The sequence below is a fragment of the Berghia stephanieae genome, chromosome 6, assembly GCF_034508935.2.
Source record: "Berghia stephanieae isolate SIO BIC M18660-M18661 chromosome 6, UCSD_Bste_1.3, whole genome shotgun sequence".
Lineage (NCBI taxonomy): Eukaryota > Metazoa > Mollusca > Gastropoda > Nudibranchia > Aeolidiidae > Berghia > Berghia stephanieae.
This window is the reverse complement of record NC_088365.1, coordinates 52,029,934-52,049,933: the sequence shown is the minus strand read 5'-3', so window position 1 is coordinate 52,049,933 and position 20,000 is coordinate 52,029,934. Positions and strand designations below refer to the sequence as shown.

The 20,000-nt window shown below is 36.8% G+C and overlaps 1 protein-coding gene across 1 annotated transcript in view; it reads right to left on the bottom strand.

Annotated features, from left to right (window-relative positions):
• Positions 1-4,589: 4,589 nt before the first annotated feature.
• The window catches only part of LOC144975235 (uncharacterized), a 78,378-nt gene continuing 62,967 nt past the window's right edge, over positions 4,590-20,000 (bottom strand). The window contains exons 29-36 of the mRNA XM_078919131.1: positions 18,323-18,502; positions 16,341-16,500; positions 14,241-14,510; positions 13,392-13,492; positions 11,976-12,107; positions 11,385-11,504; positions 10,121-10,296; positions 4,590-4,884 (exon numbers count right to left, since the gene is read on the bottom strand). Of these exons, the coding sequence (XP_078775257.1) occupies positions 4,867-4,884; positions 10,121-10,296; positions 11,385-11,504; positions 11,976-12,107; positions 13,392-13,492; positions 14,241-14,510; positions 16,341-16,500; positions 18,323-18,502 (1,157 nt within the window). The 3' untranslated portion in view covers positions 4,590-4,866. The remainder of the gene's footprint in view (positions 4,885-10,120; positions 10,297-11,384; positions 11,505-11,975; positions 12,108-13,391; positions 13,493-14,240; positions 14,511-16,340; positions 16,501-18,322; positions 18,503-20,000) is intronic.

Here is a 20,000-nt window from a genome sequence, read left to right as displayed (position 1 = left end):
ATAAATCTCCCATCATACAATTCCTCCTAACGCCTTGAAATGTTCCATAAATTTTGCATTCTTTTTTGGTTCAAATTTCAAATTGTTCCATTTCTGGACAATACGAATACCGAGCCATTTTTGTCAAACGTTTGTTTTGCATCTAGTTACATAAATCTTAAACGTGTCCCCGCTTGTAAAAGTAATATCAGAATATGAAAAAAATAATCAGAAATGTCTATCTTATCTAGACCATGTCCTAATCTATAAACCTGGATTAAATCCCCACGAATTCTTCTTAGTAAGTAAAGAAATTCTAACCTTTCCTTATAAGATCAATACTGCTCTCCTCCGTACACTTCCATTACTAATATATTGTCTTTTATAATATGAGCTCCAGATGCAATTTCCATATTCTAGAATTGGTCGAAAGAGCGATTTATACAAACACAAAATATGGTTTTATCAAGACTTATAAACGTTCTATATATGTGACCCTTCGCCTCAAAACGGTATTAAGTCGGGTTCGTAAAGATGTTGAAAACTGAATTTATAGCCAGAAATAACAGACTTTTGTTGAGTTTATACGATTTATTGGGGAGAATGGCAACCATATTTTAGGGTGCTAATGCCAACTCTTTATATTTTTGACCAGTTTAACATTAAATTCGGCTTTTAAGCATATGGTTCGTTCCGACATAATACCGTTTTGATACGATGGATCACATATTATTCCCATCGTTCTGTTTGCGCGGCTTACACAATTATCAATATTGTTCTGCTTCTGTTATTATCATCGAGTCTTATCCTTCAAGATTTTCAAAATAGCTTTCAACTGCTATTGATAATCACTTGATTTCAACTTGCATATTCAAGTTAGTATAAAATTTCAATTTAAGACAAATTACATGACTTTTCTTTGATTCTGCATGGATTTATTTTCTTTCATTTCCTTTTTTTAAAATATGATGCATCCATTACATAGAGAATAGAAAATCGGTTCATTCAATTTTTCGACAGAACTTTTTTTAAAGAACAGATTTTTTTATGGGACCATACAGTTTCAGTAATTATTATCAATTTCCTTTCTCTCTCTCTCTCTTCACAGGATGAGAATACAAGCATACCTTTAGAGGAGATGTATTAAATTTCTATATTTTTGTGATTTTCAGCATGAACAACATAAATTAAATGGCGATAACAACAAGCTAACTAATGCCCCTCAGATACAGAAGGTGGGTAATTGAGAGCTAGTTCTCATAATTATAAGACCGGAGGTCTTGTCATAATATTATGCATCTAGTTCTTTGTTATGCACGTTGCGTCGATTGTCATAAAGATACGAATTTCAAACTTGCAATGCACCTTTACACATAAATAAAGTTTCGTACTCTCAATTTTCAATAATGTCATCTTAAAATTGACTAATAAACAAAAATTAATAAAACAGCCTCAAAAAAGAGCAAATTACAAAACGCGAAACGTTTCGGACTCAAAACCCTTCTTCAGCCAAGAAGAACAAAAGAATAATAAATAAAAACATAAATACATTACTAACAACAACCAGATCGACAACTAAATATTTCGTCCGTCCTCTCTGTTGAAGAAAAATTTTGGAATCTCATTGAGAACCTTTTTGCAAATATTCAGGATGCGCTGTTTTGTATTTGTTAACCCTCTCCTCACCAGACATTTTCAGAATTTTCCCTAAAACTTCGTACCCACCCAACACAAAAACAGAAAAGCAACAAGCACAATCTATACATAATTTTGTTCGACAATATGTGTTCCATAGCAAGAAGAAATGAAATCTGGATGAGAAAAGTGACGGTTGCATCGTAACAAATGTGACGATTTTCCAATAGGTGGTAAGGCACTGTTCATGTTTTTTTTTTTTTTTTTTTTTTTTTTTTTGTTTCGTTTTTTGTTTGTTTGTTTTTTTTTAACAGGCCGTAATTGTAATCATTTTATTTATCAAGTCACTTTCATACATTTGGCACAGTCCAGCATAATACCATTCAGAGGTGTTAGGTCACGTTTTGGATACGTTATATATTGTATTCTTCTCTAATTTTGTGCGGTTATGTGGTCTAGTGGTATGACGCTCACTTTCGGGTCGGAAGGTTCTGGGTTCGAGCCACTTCTTGACGCATTGTTGAGTCTTTCAAAAGACTTTTTACTCACATTATCTCACCGTGCTCGGGTGTAAAATGGGTACCTGGCCGTTAACAGCGTTGTCATTGCCGTGGAAAAATGTTGCGTGTTGCTTTTGATCAGGGACCTTTGTAAAGCGCATTGAGCACGTTTAGTGGATATTGCGCTATATAAAATCTCGAGTTATTATGTTGGAGTTCTTTTTTATTATTAGAGGACCCAAATAACTATGGCGGAAATGAAGATTGTGCTGTCATGCTTCCCAGTAAGAAGTAGAATGATCAAATCTGTGAACCGACCTCAAGTAGTGATTTGAACAGGGTTTATGCCAAACACCGAAAATAGGTAAATGACATCATGTTTTCTTCATGGTTTTAATTTATGAAAAATAATGGTTGTCATCATCATCATCACCATCATTATCATCATCATCATCATCATCATCATCATCATCATCATCATCATCACCATCGTCGTCGTCGTCGTCGTCGTCGTCTTCATCATCACGACCACCATTACCTCCATCCTTATCATTATAATTATATTCATATTCTTCTTCTTCTTCTTCTTCTTCTTCTTCTTCTTCTTCTTCTTCTTCTTCTTCTTCTTCTTCTTCTTCTTCTTCTTCTTCTTCTTCTTCTTCATCATCATCGTCGTCGTCATCATCATCATCATCATCATCATCATCATCATCATCATCATCATCATCATCATCATCATCATCATCATCATCATCATCATCATCATCATCATCATCAACATCACCATCAAAATCATCATCCATTTGTTCTACTTCATCTTCATTAACAACATGGATGGAATAAGCAGCTTACTCCTCGAAGTTTATTAACTCTGTGGCTGAATCACACAATTCTCAGCAAGCGTCATTCAGACTGCGAGGCTTACTACTTATTTAATCTTTTGAGCTTGTTTCCTCAATCTAAATCCTTTTGACTATTTCGCCACCTTGTTGAAATAGCCTTGCTGTGTTTTCTATCCCTCTAAACCCGTTTTCCGCGTTGCTTTCTGACTTCGCTTTGCCGTCGTGGCCCTGGACGACAGTCAAATAATGTACAGTACTAGTTTTGGGAAATGATGGTTTTTCCCCGTGTAAATCATTTCTCTGCTTTGTACTGTAATGTTGGTTTTTTTTTTTTTGTTTTGTGTTTTTTTTTTTAATATCATGATTTGTCAACATCTGAGTGCATTCCAAAAAAAAAAAAAGAGCTTTTATAACGCGCAATATCCACTAAATGTGCTCAAAGCACTTTATAAGGGGTCCCTGACCAACAGCAACACGTAGCATGCAGAACAAAACATGACGCCTGTTAGGCGATATTACATTTTTTTTTTCTGACAGAAACAACGCTGTCAAGGGCCAGGTACTCATTTTACACCTGAGTACGATGAGAGAATGTGAGTAAAGAGCCTTTTCCAAGGAATGAACTATGCGCCGAGCGAGAGGCTCGAACCCAGAACCTTCCGATCTGAAAGCGAGTGTCATAACACAAGACCACATAGCCGCACATATGAACCAGTCCCCTTTGTAAATCTCGTATGCATTCCTCTTGGTGGGACCCTGTGCTTGGGTCAGGATGGGACTTTTAGGTGATCTTAAACAAGGCACTTTGATAGATTGCATTTGGAATTTTCCCTTGTTCCCTATATGAACCAGTCCCCTTTGTAAATCTCGTTTGTTTGTGTTATGCCCTAGCAATGGTTCCGGAGTTCGCAGTACCTTTCCCGGGTGCTGGGCATTTTTGAATCCCTCCTCCAACCAATCAAGGTTCGACCCAGGTGATGTATAAGCGTATCGCGGGAAACCAGATGGGATTTCTTGTAAGTTATGTTCAGCAGAGCAGAATACCGCTTTCAAGCGGTCCTGTTTTACCAATTTATTATTGTGGTGTTCCTTATTCGTGGATGTCATGAGAAAGGATGAATGGATAAGTAGAGTTATATCGTTCTAATTTATGTTATACTTTTAGTTTAGTTACGTAATATGTATGGTGTTCGTAAACCTTGATCTCCATTTATTTTGTCATTACAATTGTCTGGCCGGTAAACACGGACTTTCTCTTTCTTTCTCTTCCCTCTGATCAGGCTAGGTTCAGTGCAGTAGCCTGATCTTTCCTGTACGAGGAAACTTAACAACGAGTTCCCTCTTTTCTCTCCACCTAGTCTTTTCCCTTTCTTTTCTTTTGTGACGTTTCGGGATATCTGACTCTACCGACTCTCTGGGAGCCCCCGAATCGTCACAGTTTGTTTGGGTTTTTTTAAACTATCTTTTTTTTTTTCTCCATTTTTCCTGGCTCTGAAAGGACTAAGAACGTGTTGCAAGGAAAAAAAAAGAAAGAAAAGCGCCGTATAACCTTAAAAACAAAAACAAATAAATGGCCCATAAATAGACAAGTGTCCATAAGACCCAGATATAAAATAAGACAACAAAACAACACTTTGACAATTTAAACCGACGTGCACATCCTTGCAGGTCTGACAACCGAGCACAATTATGGGCTTGATTTAACATTGTTGTAATGAACACTACTTTATGTTTGTTTGAGAGTATGTCCCTTAGACCAATGATCCCATAACAATTTTGGGTTACTAGACCTGCAAATAACAACACGTTGTTTCATTCAAAGTCTATTTGATTAAAGTATTTGAAAAATTATGCTTGGTTTTACGTTGCCTTCATGGTCACTAATATTCGATCCGTCACAAGGAGAGAATCTACACAGTTTTTGTTAACTGAAATGAAAAATAATTTTAAAACATTATACAAGGTTACAAGGTGATTAAATAAAATTAAATGTAGAAATTGTATTATGAGCACCTACGCATTATTATTTTGCATCACCAAAGCCAAAAAATGAGCACTCTTCATTTCAAAGCATTTTAGCATCATAAAGCGTTCACATCTAATATTATTCTAACCCTCTCCCCAAATAGTAACGCGTAATGATATCATGTTTACAATAATAATTTATAACGTCAGATTATCAATCATAAATTTAACTACAAATCAGATTCTTTAAAAAGAAGTATCATTTGAATGTTTTTGAAGATGTCCTTTTATTTAAATATGAAATAGGAATTGATTTAGGGGTAGAATAATGCAGTGGAAACCTGATATAACAGAAATGGTGGGACCAGAGCAAAAGTCCTGTTATAGCCGATCCCTGTTACATCCGAAATACAAGGGAAATAAGCACATAATTGACTTTTTCTAGTGATCTAATACATCGATTACCTCCCTTGCCAAAAAAACTGCATGTGACAGAGATTGTGCGCAGTGTAAATTATAATACATGTATAGATCTAGATATAACTTCTTTTTTTTCTTGTTTTTTTTTTACCTTTTTTATTTATTTCAAACTTTATTATTCATCAATGAAATAAAAGACAAGTGGGAACCAGTTGACTTCAGGCATATGCCCCCCACCCAAAGGTACTATCCCTCCTTAGTCAGACAAAAATTGTTAAAAATGAACGACAAGGCCTAAAATTTAGCAGTTTTCCTTCTTGATTGTTCCCGTGTGAAAAGGCATTGTCCCTGTTATAGCCGATTTGGTTCAAGTGAGGCCATGCTATAACCGATAATTTTTAATGGAGACAAAGAGAGGTAAAAAACGGGAATTTGAAAAATCCCTGTTATACCCGATCCCTGTTATAATCGGGCCTGTTATAAATTGTTTCCACTGTAAATGATTGCTCGCAAGCTCGTTGTGTTATTGGGCACGATAAAAAATAATTCGTTTAATAAATACAAAGAGATGAAAGAATCGTATGTTATTATAACATCGCTGTAGTAGTCTCTAATAGACATTAATTAACCTGTCAAACTTAAAATGCAATAAAAGACTGCATATGACGTAGATAATTGTGTTTTTGACGTAGACCGACGGGTACTTATTTGCAGGTCTGATAACTCAATTCATTAAAGGCTCATTGTTGTAATGGACATCTTTAAAAAATGACGCAAAATATTGTCCATTACAACAATGTTTGACTAGCCCTTAAGCGGGTTCGGATGTCAGACCTGCATATATGTACATGTCGACTTAAACAATGTGTATCGAACCTGACTGTGAGTGGTCATTCATGGAAACATTAATGGCAGCTGACCTTCAGCTTTTAACTCTCTCCTTACGGCCATTTTCAGGATTGTCCCCAAAACTTCACACACAATCTATACAAATTTCTTTTCACTCAAACACAAAATCTGTTACTGTTAGGTCTTGTTCTTGCTATATATATTTTTTCTGCTAAACGAGCTCTTCAACACATCATCAGTGTTAATATATTTTAACTATAGCAAACAATTTTGTTCAAATATTATGATATACAAAAGAAATAAGAATGAGAAAAATGTTCGCTGCATCGTAACGAATGTGACGATTTTCCTATTTATAAGGAAGGGGGTAATAACAGCTGACCTTGAGCTTTTAAAACAATTTCCTGTGTTCTGAACAGAACTGAACTTGTATTGAATTTGGACATCATAATTTGTTACGTGATACGACACTCGCTGTTGGATCGGAAGGCCGTGGGCTCGAGCCTCGTTCGACGCATATTTGACTCCTTGGAAAAGGCTCTTTATTTACTGACTTTCTCTCAAGTAATAAAGCGAGAAAATTAGCCGGATACGGCCAGTCCTTGAGTACGCAGGATCAGTTGGGGACCCGTACACAGCCGATAGCGTTAACCTTCTCCTTACCAACAATGGGAGAATCGTCACATTCGTTACGATGCAACCGACAATTTTCTCATTCTGATGTCTCTTGTACATCACACAATTTAAAGAAATGCTTTGATTACAGATTTAAATCCAAACACTGTGTTGTAGACACAATTTAGCCGTATAGCACGTACTTGTTACTTTTTTGTTTGATTTGGGAAAGTCTATCTTTATGTCGGGTGTGTGTGAATTTTCGGGGGAAATTCTAAAAATGGCTGGTATGGAGAGAGTTAACACTCTCTAGAAAGTACAATGACGCGCTATCCGCTGGATAACCAATAAGTATGACACTGATTATGACAGACAACATGAGCATCGTGAGATCACTTGAATTGCCTACACTGACCACTGGCTACAAATATCATCATCCGCAAATCGGATTCAATAGTCGGATGTCACATCCGCCCAGCAACGAGCAGCTTGGATCTAGACAAAGAAAATCGGTACTTTTTATTCTTCATGCTGGCTAGAACTGTTTCACATGTCATGTGATCAGAATGTATTAATAACTCTCTCCTTACCAGCCCCCCCCCCCCCCCAAATGTCATCCATACCCAACACTAAAATTAATTTTTTAAAACTCAAACCTAACAGCATGCCAAAAGATAATTTTGTTCTACAAAACAACATTATATTTTTTTCATAAACTAAACAAATATTTTTCTTCAAATGTTTTGATGTACAAAACAAAAGTCTGAATAATTAATGTTCATTGTATCGTAACGATTTTCTTGCAGTTGGTAAGGAGAGGGTTAAAGTAAAAACATGATCAGATTTATAATGTTTTTTTTTCTCCTCTGGATACACTTGTATGCTCGTCGGAGAAGTATTTCATAAGGGCGTCCGCCATTGTTCCGATAGTTTAGAACCAGTGACTAAGTTACTATGCGTCACTACTAGGGGAGTGGCATCACGACTGTTGAAGCCTATCGCCTACATTGTCCAGTCACTGAAAACAATCTTGGTAGCCTGCCCTGTACCATCTTGCGAAAATTTAAATTTCAACAAACACCTTTCCGCTACTGTCATCATGCGGACATAGCACATCCGGGCCACCCACCACTCCTTGACATACACAATTAATAGATCAAACACAACATAATATCATATAGTACATGCATGGGCAACATAACTTGATCCTACGAATCACAAAGGGATGGAACAATCTGCCAGAACAAATAAATAGTAACAGCACTAAGTCTTGAGCAATTCCTGGCCGCTCTGTGCGCATAATATAACATGATGCAGCGCTTGTTGCAAGAAGAAGAAGAAGAAGAAGAAGAAGAAGAAGAAGAAGAAGAAGAAGAAGAAGAAGAAGAAGAAGAAGAAGAAGAAGAAGAAGAAGAAGAAGAAGAAGAAGAAGAAGAAGAAGAAGAAGAGAAAAAAAGAAGAAGAGGAGGAGGAAGGAGAAGGAGGAGAGAGAAGAAGAAGAAGAAGAAGAAGAAGAAGAAGAAGAAGAAGAAGAAGAAGAAGAAGAAGAAGAAGAAGAAGAAGAAGAAGAAGAAGAAGAAGAACAACAACAACAACAACAACAACAACAACAACAACAACAACAACAACAACAACAAGAGGAAGAGGGGGACAACTTATTTTTGGTAAACAATAACATTCCTCAAGCCTTGATGATATTTATGAGTTAGCCAAAATTTACTCGTGCGAACAAGTTACAACGCATAGATAACAGTACCGTGATATTCCGAACTTGTGATTATTAATTTGTCATCAACCAAAGTACTAATAAATTGGCCGGCATTTGCATTAACTCCATGGCATGCTTAATCATCCTCGTGGGCTTATTATGATGTTTTATTATTTCCCAAAATAATCCGTATTTTAAAGGTGAAAATCTGAGTCCTGGGTATAAAAAAAAGACTCTCTTCTCAAATTCTCTCTTTGTATTCAGGCATTGGCTTCAACATATTTACATATCCATGCAGTCAGTGTATCCCTTTTAGTTGTCTGAAACGGGGAATCGTAGATGTAAAATAATTCCTCAGCTAATCTACTTTTAAACCATCATCATCATCATCATCATTATTATCATCATCTTCATCAGCATCATCATCATCATCATGAGCAGCAGCATCATCATCATCATCATCATGGTCGTCGTCGTTGTCGTCGTCGTCATCATCATCATCATCATCATCATCATCATCACCATCGTCATCGTCATCATCATCATCATCATCATTATCATCATCATCATCATTATCATCGTCATCATCATCATCAGCATCATGATGAAAACTACGACCACGAAAATAATGATGATAATTATGATGACGATCACGATGAAAATAAAAACGACGATGACGAGAATATAGATACTATGAATACATAATAACAACTTACACACGGGTGCTCCCATCCGGACCATTTTCCATTGGGCAAACACTTTGAGAAGACAATACATAATAACAACTTACACACGGGTGCTCCCATCCGGACCATTTTCCATTTGGCAAACACTTTGAGAAGACAATACATAATAACAACTTACACACGGGTGCTCCCATCCGGACCATTTTCCATTGGGCAAACACTTTGAGAAGACAATACATAATAATAACAACTTACACACCGGTGTTCCCATCCGGACCATTTTCCATTGGGCAAACACTTTGAGAAGACAATACATAATAACAACTTACACACCGGTGTTCCCATCCGGACCATTTTCCATTGGGCAAACACTTTGAGAAGGCAATACATAATAACAACTTACACACCGGTGTCCCCATCCGGACCATTTTCCATTGGGCAAACACTTTGAGAAGACAATACATAATAACAACTTACACACGGGTGCTCCCATCCGGACCATTTTCCATTGGGCAAACACTTTGAGAAGACAATACACAATAACAACTTACACACGGGTGCTCCCATCCGGACCATGTTCCATTGGGCAAACACTTTGAGATGACAATACATAATAACAACTTACACACGGGTGCTCCCATCCGGATCATTTTTCATTGGGCAAACACTTTGAGAAGACAATACATAATAACAACTTACACACCGGTGTTCCCATCCGGACCATTTTCCATTGGGCAAACACTTTGAGAAGACAATACATAATAACAACTTACACACGGGTGCTCCCATCGGGACCATTTTCCATTGGGCAAACACTTTGAGAAGACAATACATAATAACAACTTACACACGGGTGTTCCCATCCGGACCATTTTTCATTGGGCAAACACTTTGAGAAGACAATACATAATAACAACTTACACACGGGTGCTCCCATCCGGACCATTTTCCATTGGGCAAACACTTTGTGAAGACAGACCACTGGCTTGTTTTACAAACCAATTTCACGATTTCATCCACTCTGTACGACTGTTTTGCTCCCTCTTCAATCACAACATCAGACGGTAAATTATTCAGGGGATCACAACGGACTTTTTCTTCAAAATGAAACCAATGTAAAACAAATAAAGAGAAACGATTAAAAAACATAATGCAAACCATATCAAAAATGAATTATTTTTTGTTAATAACAGAAAAAAAACAACGAAAACCAAAACACGTTTGGTAGATATTGCACTACATAAAAGTTCAAATGCGCTCGATCCATTGAGCCACTGTGGCCCAAAGTCCTTTTTATTGCGAGTTGCGACAATGTGGTCGTTTTGGTATAACACTCGCCCTCGGATCGGAAGTTCTTGTGTTCGCGCCCTGCTCTGAGCGGTGCATAGTTGAGTCATTGGAAACGGCTCTTTACTCTCTCACCGTACTCAGATGTAAAATGGTCGTACCTGGTGGTTAACAGCGTTGTCTCTGTCGGAAAAAAATTGTAATATCGCCTAAGAGGCTGGTTCTACATGATACGTGTTGCTGTTGACCAGGGACCCTTTGTAAAGCCCTTTGAGCATGTTAGTGGCTATTGCGCTATATGAAAGCTCAAGTTTTTTTCTCTCAAAAATTCACGCAAAATATGGAATAAACGTACGCACTCCTATGGTTTGTTTCAGGAAAGGGTAGCAGAAGAAAGTGTTATCATGAATAAAAAGAAGAAGGAGGAAGGTGATAGAGGGCGGAGCGAGAGGGTGAGGAAGAAAAAAGAAGATGAGGAGAAGGAGAGGAAGGAGAAGAAGGGGAATAGGAGCGGGAGCAGAGGAGGAGAAACAAGAAAATGAAGAAGAGAAGAAAGAGGAGGAATAGGAGGAGGAGGCGAGGTAGTGGGAGAAGAAAGAGGAAGAGGAGGAGGAAGAAGAAAAAGAAGAAGAAGAGGAGGAAGAAGAAGAAGAAGAAGAAAAAGAAGAAGAAGAAGAAGAAGAAGAAGAAGAAGAAGAAGAAGAAGAAGAAGAAGAAGAAGAAGAAGAAGAAGAAGAAGAAGAAGAAGAAGAAGAAGAAGAAGAAAGAGAAGAAGAAGAAGAGGAGGAGGAGGGGCAGGGCAGAAGAATCAAATGAAGAAGAGGAGGAGGTAATCAAGAATGGGGAGTGGGAGGATAAAGAGAATGGAGGGGGAGGAGTAACTAAGAGAGTTACTTACCGATTATTGGGAGAGTACACGCAGTGTTGTACTCCGAGCCCGAGAAGCAATACACATTGGCCCATTTCCCATGTTTATTCATCACAGTACAGCGTTTTGCCCCGCTCGTCTTTGGCTTTCCTAAATGGAAACAATGATGAAGATGATGATGATGCTGATGATGATGATGATGATGATGATGATGCTAATGATGATGATGCTGATGATGATGGTAATGATGATGATGTTGATGATGATTTTGATGACGATGACGATGCGAAGAAGAAGAAAAAGAAGAAGAAAAAGAAGAAGAAGAAGAAGATGAAGAAGAAGAAGAAGAAGAAGAAGCAAAAGAAAAAAAAAGAAGAAAAAGCAGTAGAAGAAGAAGAAGAATATGATCATAATGATAACGATAAGGATGGAGGTAATGGCGAACTTGGTGGTCGTGATGATGATAATGATGGTGATGATGATGATGACGATGATGATGATGATGGTGATGATGATGATGATGATGATGATGATGATGATGATGATGATGATTATGATGATGATGATGACCATCATTATTTTTCCTAAATTGCAACTATGAAGAAACATGATGATATTTACCTATTTTCGGTGTTTGGCATACCACCCTGTTCAAATCACTGTTTGAGGTCGGTTCACAGATTTGATCATTCCACTTCTTACTGGGAAGCATGACAGCACAATTTTGATTTCCGCCATAGTTATTTGGGTCCTCTAATAATAAAAAAGAGATTTTATATAGCGCAAATCCACTAAACGTGCTCCATGCTCTTTAAAAGGTCCCTGACCAACAGCAACACGCAACATACGAGACATAATGCTTTCTAGGTGATATTACAATTTTCCCGACAGAGACAAAGCTGTTAACAGCCAGGTACTCATTTTACACCCGAGCACGGTGAGAGAATGTGAATAAAGAGTCTTTTCCAAAGACTCAACTATGCACCGAGAAGTGGCTCGAACCCAGAACCTTCCGAGCCGAAAGTGAGCGTCATACCACTAGACCACATAGCCGCACAAAATTAAAGAAGAATGCAATATACAATGTATCCAAAACGTGACCCAACATCTCTGAATGGTATTATGCTGGACTGTGCCAGATGTCTGATTATTAAAATGATTAAAATTACAGGCTGGTTAAAAAACAAAAACAAAAAACAAAAAAAAAAACAAACAAACAAAACAAGAAACAAAACATTAACAAATACAAAAAAGCGCATCCTGAATATTTGCAATAATTTTCTCCCTGACATTCCCAGAAGGAGTAGAAGAAGAAGAAGAAGAAGAAGAAGAAGAAGAAGAAGAAGAAGAAGAAGAAGAAGAAGTATTGATTTTTTTTCATCTTAAGGAATCATCCTTTGAATATAAAACACATAAACGTCACGCAAGTTTCATTATTCTGACTTTAAAAAAATCAATTGTGCGGCTATGTGGTCTTGTGTTATGACACTCGTTTTGGGATAGGAAGGTCCTAGGTACCAGGTGTTCATTTTAAACATGAGTATGATGAGAGAATGTGAGCAAGGAGTCAACTATGCGCCAAGCGAGGCTCGAACCCAGGACCTTCCGATCCAAAAAGCAAGTGACATACCGCTAGACCACATAGCCGCACAATACAAAATATAATATAATAATATATATACATATAATATTTATCTGCCATCATTCTGAATGTCAAGCGATTTATTAATATTTTCTTTTCTTTTTCTTAATTGGCTGACAAAGTGTTTAGAGTCCAAAATGTTCCGTGTTTAGAATTTTGTTCTTTTTTAAATGTGTTATATTCATGTATTCATAATTGTTCATTACTATTTAATGGTCTTATTGTAATAAAAGTACAACGCTCGAATCAAGACAAAATATTGTCCGTTACAACAATTTTAAATCAACCCGAAATCGCGTTTTGTTATCAGTCCTGCAGAATTTGAGCAAGTTGGATGGGTCACACTGTAGATCTACAGAAAGTCACAGAGTAAAAATATAAAGACATTGACATACCGTAATACCAGTTGGACCATTCCAGCTTGGATCCGTCCTGCCATTTGAAGTCTCCTTCCTTCTCTATGTCGGTAACTCCCAACCAAATTGGAGATCTTTCTCTGGGAATGACAAATTTTATGTAGATAACTAGATTAAGAAAACTCTATCATCATCATCATCATCATCATCATCATCATCATCATCATCATCATCATCATCATCATCATCACTACCACTTCTACCACCATCATCATTTCATTACTACCACTAACACTACCACCACAACAACCTCTTACACCACAACGAGAACCACCACCACCACCATCATCATCATCATCGCCTACGTCGCATCATCATCATCGCCTACGTCGCATCATCATCAACATCATCATCATCATCATCATCATCATCATCATCATCATCATCCTCATCATCAATAACAACAACAACAACATCACCATCACCATCAACAACAACATCATCATCATCATCTTCATCATCATCATCATCATCATCATCATCATCATCATCATCATCATCATCATCGTCATCATCATCATCTTCATCATCATCATCATCATCATCATCATCATCATCATCATCAACAAAAACAACAACAACAACAAATCACAGAAACACAAAGGATTATTTATATCTAAAATTCCCAACCACTGCCTTCAGAGAAACGTGTATCTGTCTATATAGTTTACATCACATGTTGTATAAACACCTATATATACGTATTCAAAACTGGTGATGATTTTGTGTTGTCGTCACAGGTTAAATAACTGATAATAAAATAAGATAGCAAAATCTGTCTATTTACTGGGTTGATGGGGTTAAAAATATAATATTACCGAAACTTACCGAAGTGACTCGATTATTCTGTGTTGCTCCTCATTTTTTGGGGAGGCGATAAAGGCATCTAGAGAATCACACTTTGAGGCTGCTTGGCTGAAAGTCATCTGAGTGTCTATAAAGTGGTAACAAGATTGGTTGAATTCGGTCCAACCCTCTGGGCAAGCCGATAAAACGCCTTTAACCCAATTGGTCCAGTCAATGTCGGATCCATCATCCCACTGGAATTGCTCTTTGCCGTTCATGTCTGTTGCTCCAATCCAAACTGTTTTACCTTCCCTGTCCGATTTTAACGTAAATGTTGTGTTTTTCAATAATTTTTTTTGGTAGATTAAGATATGCGTCTTAAAAAAGATATCACACAGGTAAGAAACAGTGTAGGGTAGTTTGACCCAGACAAAAAAAAAACAAACATACAAAAACAAAAAAACAACAAATAAAGAAAAAAAACGAAACAAAAACAAGACAATAAACAAAAAAAAAAACAAAACAAAGCATAAACCGAACAAAAACCAAACAAACTAACAACAACAAAAAACAACAACAACAACAAAAAAACAAAAACAACAACAATAAAGAGATATAAAAAAATTAATCACAGGATGTTGATATCTACATTCTTTACTTAGATTGAGCACTCTTTAATCATGAAATGTAAATAATGTCTTTAAAAATATGATTTAGAGAAGGTTTTTTTCTGACGTTATGTCGGAGAATGAATTAGATGAAAAAAACTATAACAATGTAAAATGGTGACCCAGTGTGCTTTCTGGTATAATAATTGAATGAACTAGATGAAGATAACTATAAAAATGTAAAATAGTGACCCATTGTGTATTCTGGGATTGTAATGGAATGGACTAGATGAAGATAAATATAACAATGTAAAATGCTGACCCATTGTGTATTCTGGGATTGTAATGGAATGAACTAGATGAAGATAAATATAACAATGTAAAATGCTGACCCATTGTGTATTCTGGGATTATAATGGAGAAATGGAAAATGCTGACCCATTGTGTATTCTGTATTATACTGGAATGAACTAGATGAAGATAACTATAAAATGTAAAATTGTGACCCATCGTCATTGTGATTTTTTGGTATTATAATGGAATGAACTAGTTGAAGATAACTATAACAATAAAAAATGATGACGCATTGTGTTCTTTGGGTATTGTATTGGAATAAACTTGATGAAGATAACTATAACAATGTAAAATGGTGACTATAATTGTGTATTCTGGAATTATAATGGAATAAACTGGATGAAGATAACTTTAACAATGTAAAATGGTGACCCATTTTGTTTTAGGGTATTATATTGGAATGGACTAGATGCAAATAAATTTCATATGTAAAATGGTGACCCATTGTGTTTTTTGGGTATTATATTGGAACGAACTAGATGAAGATAACGATAAAATTGTAAAATGGTGACCCTTTTTTATGGTATTATATTGGAATGAACAAGATGAAGATAACTATAACAATGTAAAATGGTGACCCTTTTTTATGGTATTATATTGGAATGAACTAGATGAAGATAACTATAACAATGTAAAATGGTGCTCCTTTTGTTTTATGGTATTATAATGGAATGAACTAGATGAAGATAACAGGAAAGCTAAGTACAAGGAATGTGGGGCTTATTTTGGCTCGAAATGGGACACCGTCTATTATGCGTCTGAGAGGGGTTTCCCCAGTTCCCCAATCTCTATTTTGGCACCGCCTTATTCATCCCAACATAATACCGATCGGTAACATTTTGGTGTTATGGAATACCTTAATTGGTTATGTGGTCTTGTGCAATGACACTCGCTTTCGGATCGGAAGGTCCTGGTCCTGGGTTTGAGCCTCGCTCGGCGCATAGTTGAGTCCTTGGAAAAGGCTCTTTACACACATTCTCTCACCGTACTCAGGTGTAAAATGAGTAACTGGCCGTTAACAGCGTTGTCTCTGTCCGAAAAATTATAATATCGCCTAACAGGCGTCATGTCCCGTCCTACATGTTAAGTGTTGCTGTTGGCCAGGGACCCCTTGTAAAGCGCTTTGAGCACGTTTAGTGGATATTGCTCTATATAAAAGCTCTTTTTTTTTTAAATTTACCTTACAGAGATAATGACATTATTTTCTTCTTCAGTCTTTGGCATTGCTAAAAACCCATTCAGCTCCTTGCACTGTTGTATTGCATCTTTATACCTCAATTTTCTTACCGTCAAAACACCATAACAAGCTTTGTCCAAAGTTTTAAATCCAAGGGGACAATCTATTTTTGGAAACAGGAAAAATAAAAAGATGGGTTGGATGTTAAATTATTCTTGATATTCTAAAATCAAATGTGACCCACTTCCGTAAGACTGGTATAATGTTGAAGTGAAGATGCAAAAAATCAAATTCAAAGTTAAAATGATAAGAAATATGTTGTTTTGTTGTTTGATTGTTTTTTGTTATTTGGTTTGGTTTTTTTTTTTTTTTGTTTTTTTTTTTGGGAGGGGGGTAAGCTGACGTGTACATATAAGAAGGTCTAACATGCGAACATTCTTATGGGGCTGGTTTAACATTGATGTAAATGAACCACATTTTGCTCCTTTTTTTAAAGATTTCCATTACAAAAAATGCCACTATAAGGAATTGGGTTATCAGACCTGCAAATAAGTGCACGTCGGTTTATGCACTTTATTTAAAAAAAGGTATGTATTCCACTTCATGAAACGCACAAATTTAACTCAAGTTTCATATTTTGACTGTACACTGATATTCAATTTACAGTGTTTATAGAACTCCAACATAAAACGCCCGTAAGACAGTGGGTCATAAATAGATATAAACAACCGTCTTTAACATTGATGAATCTGAAGAATTATCTTTCAGAGCCAAAGGGCACATGAAGCAAGCGCTTATCTCGTTTTCATACTGTTAAAAAACAGTAAAATTCTCAAGCTTACCTAGATTGAATGTCAGTTACCACTTTATACCTTCCGCCAGATTAAACAGATGATCTACTTAAAATATCTTATAAATGGTCAAATTTACACAGAAAAAAACGAAAAAAAAAAAACAAATAAAAAAAAAAAACATAACAATAAACAACAACAACACAAAAATCGTTAGCAGGAATCCCTTGTCTTGTCCATTTTCCAGTTATAAACAGGTACTGTATCTTGATACCTATAAGTGGTTCCGACTCGCAACATAATATCAGGAAAGGGTGAGAATCAATAATGTGTAGAAATAACTATAACATTTTATACAAATTGAATTTATCACCCATGGCTAAATTACGCTAAAGATCATGATTCAAATATTTCTTCTTTTGTTCAAACAAGTGCATTGATTTTGACAATTAACTTTCATCATCATCATCATTGCCTTGTTCACCCTGGGTCAGGGTATAGGCTACAGACAGTTTCCATCCTTCTCTATCCCGAGCTAACGTTTTTATCTCGTTCCATGTCTTTTCTCTTTTCTGTATATCTGCTTCTTTAATTTTTCTCCATGTTCGGCCGACAGTAATTTGTGATAAACTTTACCATTTGCTTCATAAAATATCAATATCAAGACGCTATTTGATGCCTACTTGATTATTTAAGAGTGTATTTGTTTCTTTTGCCACCAAACAACCACATTTTTATGCTCATCTCGCCCCCCCCCCCCCTCCTCCCTTATAAATTGCTATGGAAGATGAGCGGTCAAAGATAGGTATACGTGTTTTACCACGTGCTGCCAGACTTTTGTTTGTTTTTTTAACATGAGCTTTTATATAGCGCAGTATCCACTAAATGTATTCAAAGCTCTGTACAGAGGGTCCCTGACCAATAGCAACACGTAACATGTAGAATGAGACATGACGCCTGTTAGGCGATTTTACATTTTTTTTTTCGACAGAGACAACGCTGTAAACGGCCAGCTACTCATTTTACACCGAAGTACGGTGAGAGAATGTGAGTAAACAGTCTTTTCCAAGGACTCAACTATGCGTCGAGCGAGGCTCGAACCCTGGACCTTCCGATCCAAAAGCAAGTGTTATACCACAAGACCACATAGCCGTTTTGACGTCGACATCCGAATGGTTCTAACTTTTCACGTACCGCCACATTGCAAAAGTTCCCCAGTCAATGTCCCGTCAGCAAGACACGCCCGTCTCTTGTCTCCTTTGATTCGGTACTTATACTCGATGCAACTGTATTCAACAAATTGTCCTACGGAGATGGTGGGGTCGTCAGTGGATTTGATCAAGTCATTGGTGTTGGGGTTCTCAACTTGACAATCTGAATAAAAGAAAAAGAAAAAATAAGGTAAATGTCATCATCATAAAGATAAAGGGAGTAAATCTGACTGTAAATCTGTATTGTTCATTCATGAGTCAGATTTACTCCCCTAATTTTATCTCCATTTTATTGACATTTAAGCACCGCTATTTATTAGTCATCATCATAGCTTGTCGCTCCAACAACGAACACACTCCACAGCTTCTGTAGAGCAGACTCTTACGTCATGGTCAGTGCAGCTGGGCCCATCCTGGCATTCTCTAAGGATGTGCTCCATCGTCTGCTCTGGGCATACACATGTACACAAGCTAGTTTCTGCCACCCCCACCCCCACTTTTTCATGCGTCCAGGTGTTCTCCTAATTATTGCCCGTTATCTGTTCAGTGTTATCCATTCATTCCTGGGGAGCTCAGTTCCGAATGGCAGTTCTTCTCTCGGCTTCATTTGCATGATTGTCCCACTCCCTCCATGTGGAAAGTCTGTATACAGCTGCATAGTCACGGTTGATGATTTCTTCCGTCATGAAGCTCTTTCTCGTAAATGTGATAACTCACCTTAATTGCTCTATAGAGATGGTGGTGTGATAGGTGGTGTATGTGATCAACACATTACTTCTGTGCTCTGGAAAAACACATATTTAGAAATTTGGCTATAAAACTCGTCCTTCAAATACCGATCGATTTAAATGACGATCGATATTTAAAGGACGAGTTCTATGGCCAAATTTCTAAATATGTGTTTTTCCAGAACACGGCAGATTATGGTTGCGGTTCTCAACTTGACAATCTGAATTTTTAAAAATATAGTAAATTTGTGACTAATTTTCGTGAAAAGTCTATGACACGAACTGCTCCAGAGAATTGAAGGACATGGCATTGGAAGTCGTCAATACATGAGAGTTGGGGTTCTAAACTGTATAGTATGTATTTATAAAATATAGTAAATGTGACCCCTCGTCTGAAAACGGTATCAAGTCGGAATGATTCAGATGCTGAAAATCGAATTTGTAGACAGAAATATCATGCTTAAGTTGAGTTTATATGCTTTATAGAGGAGAAGGAAAATCATATTTTACTGTGCTAAATACCAACGTTTCATTCTTTTGACCGGTTTAACTAAAATTTGACTTTTTAACATCAGGTCCATTCCGACATAATACCGTTTTGAGACGAGGGGTCACAAATTTGTGACCAGTCGTGGTAAAACAAACTGCCGTAAAGAGATGGTGGATTGATCAGTGGATTTGGTCAATACATTAGGGTTGGATCTCTCAGCTCGGCAGTCTGCATTAAAGAAAAAATGTTAAATGTGACCATTTATCTCCAAACGGTATTAAACAAACTACTCTATGGAGATCATGGACTGGTCAGTGAATGTGATCAGCACATTAAGGTTGGGGTTCTCAGCTTGGCAGTTTGTATTTAAAGATAACATATGTTTGTGACCAATCATCGTAAAACGGTATTAAACATACAGCTATATATAGAGATAGCTGGTG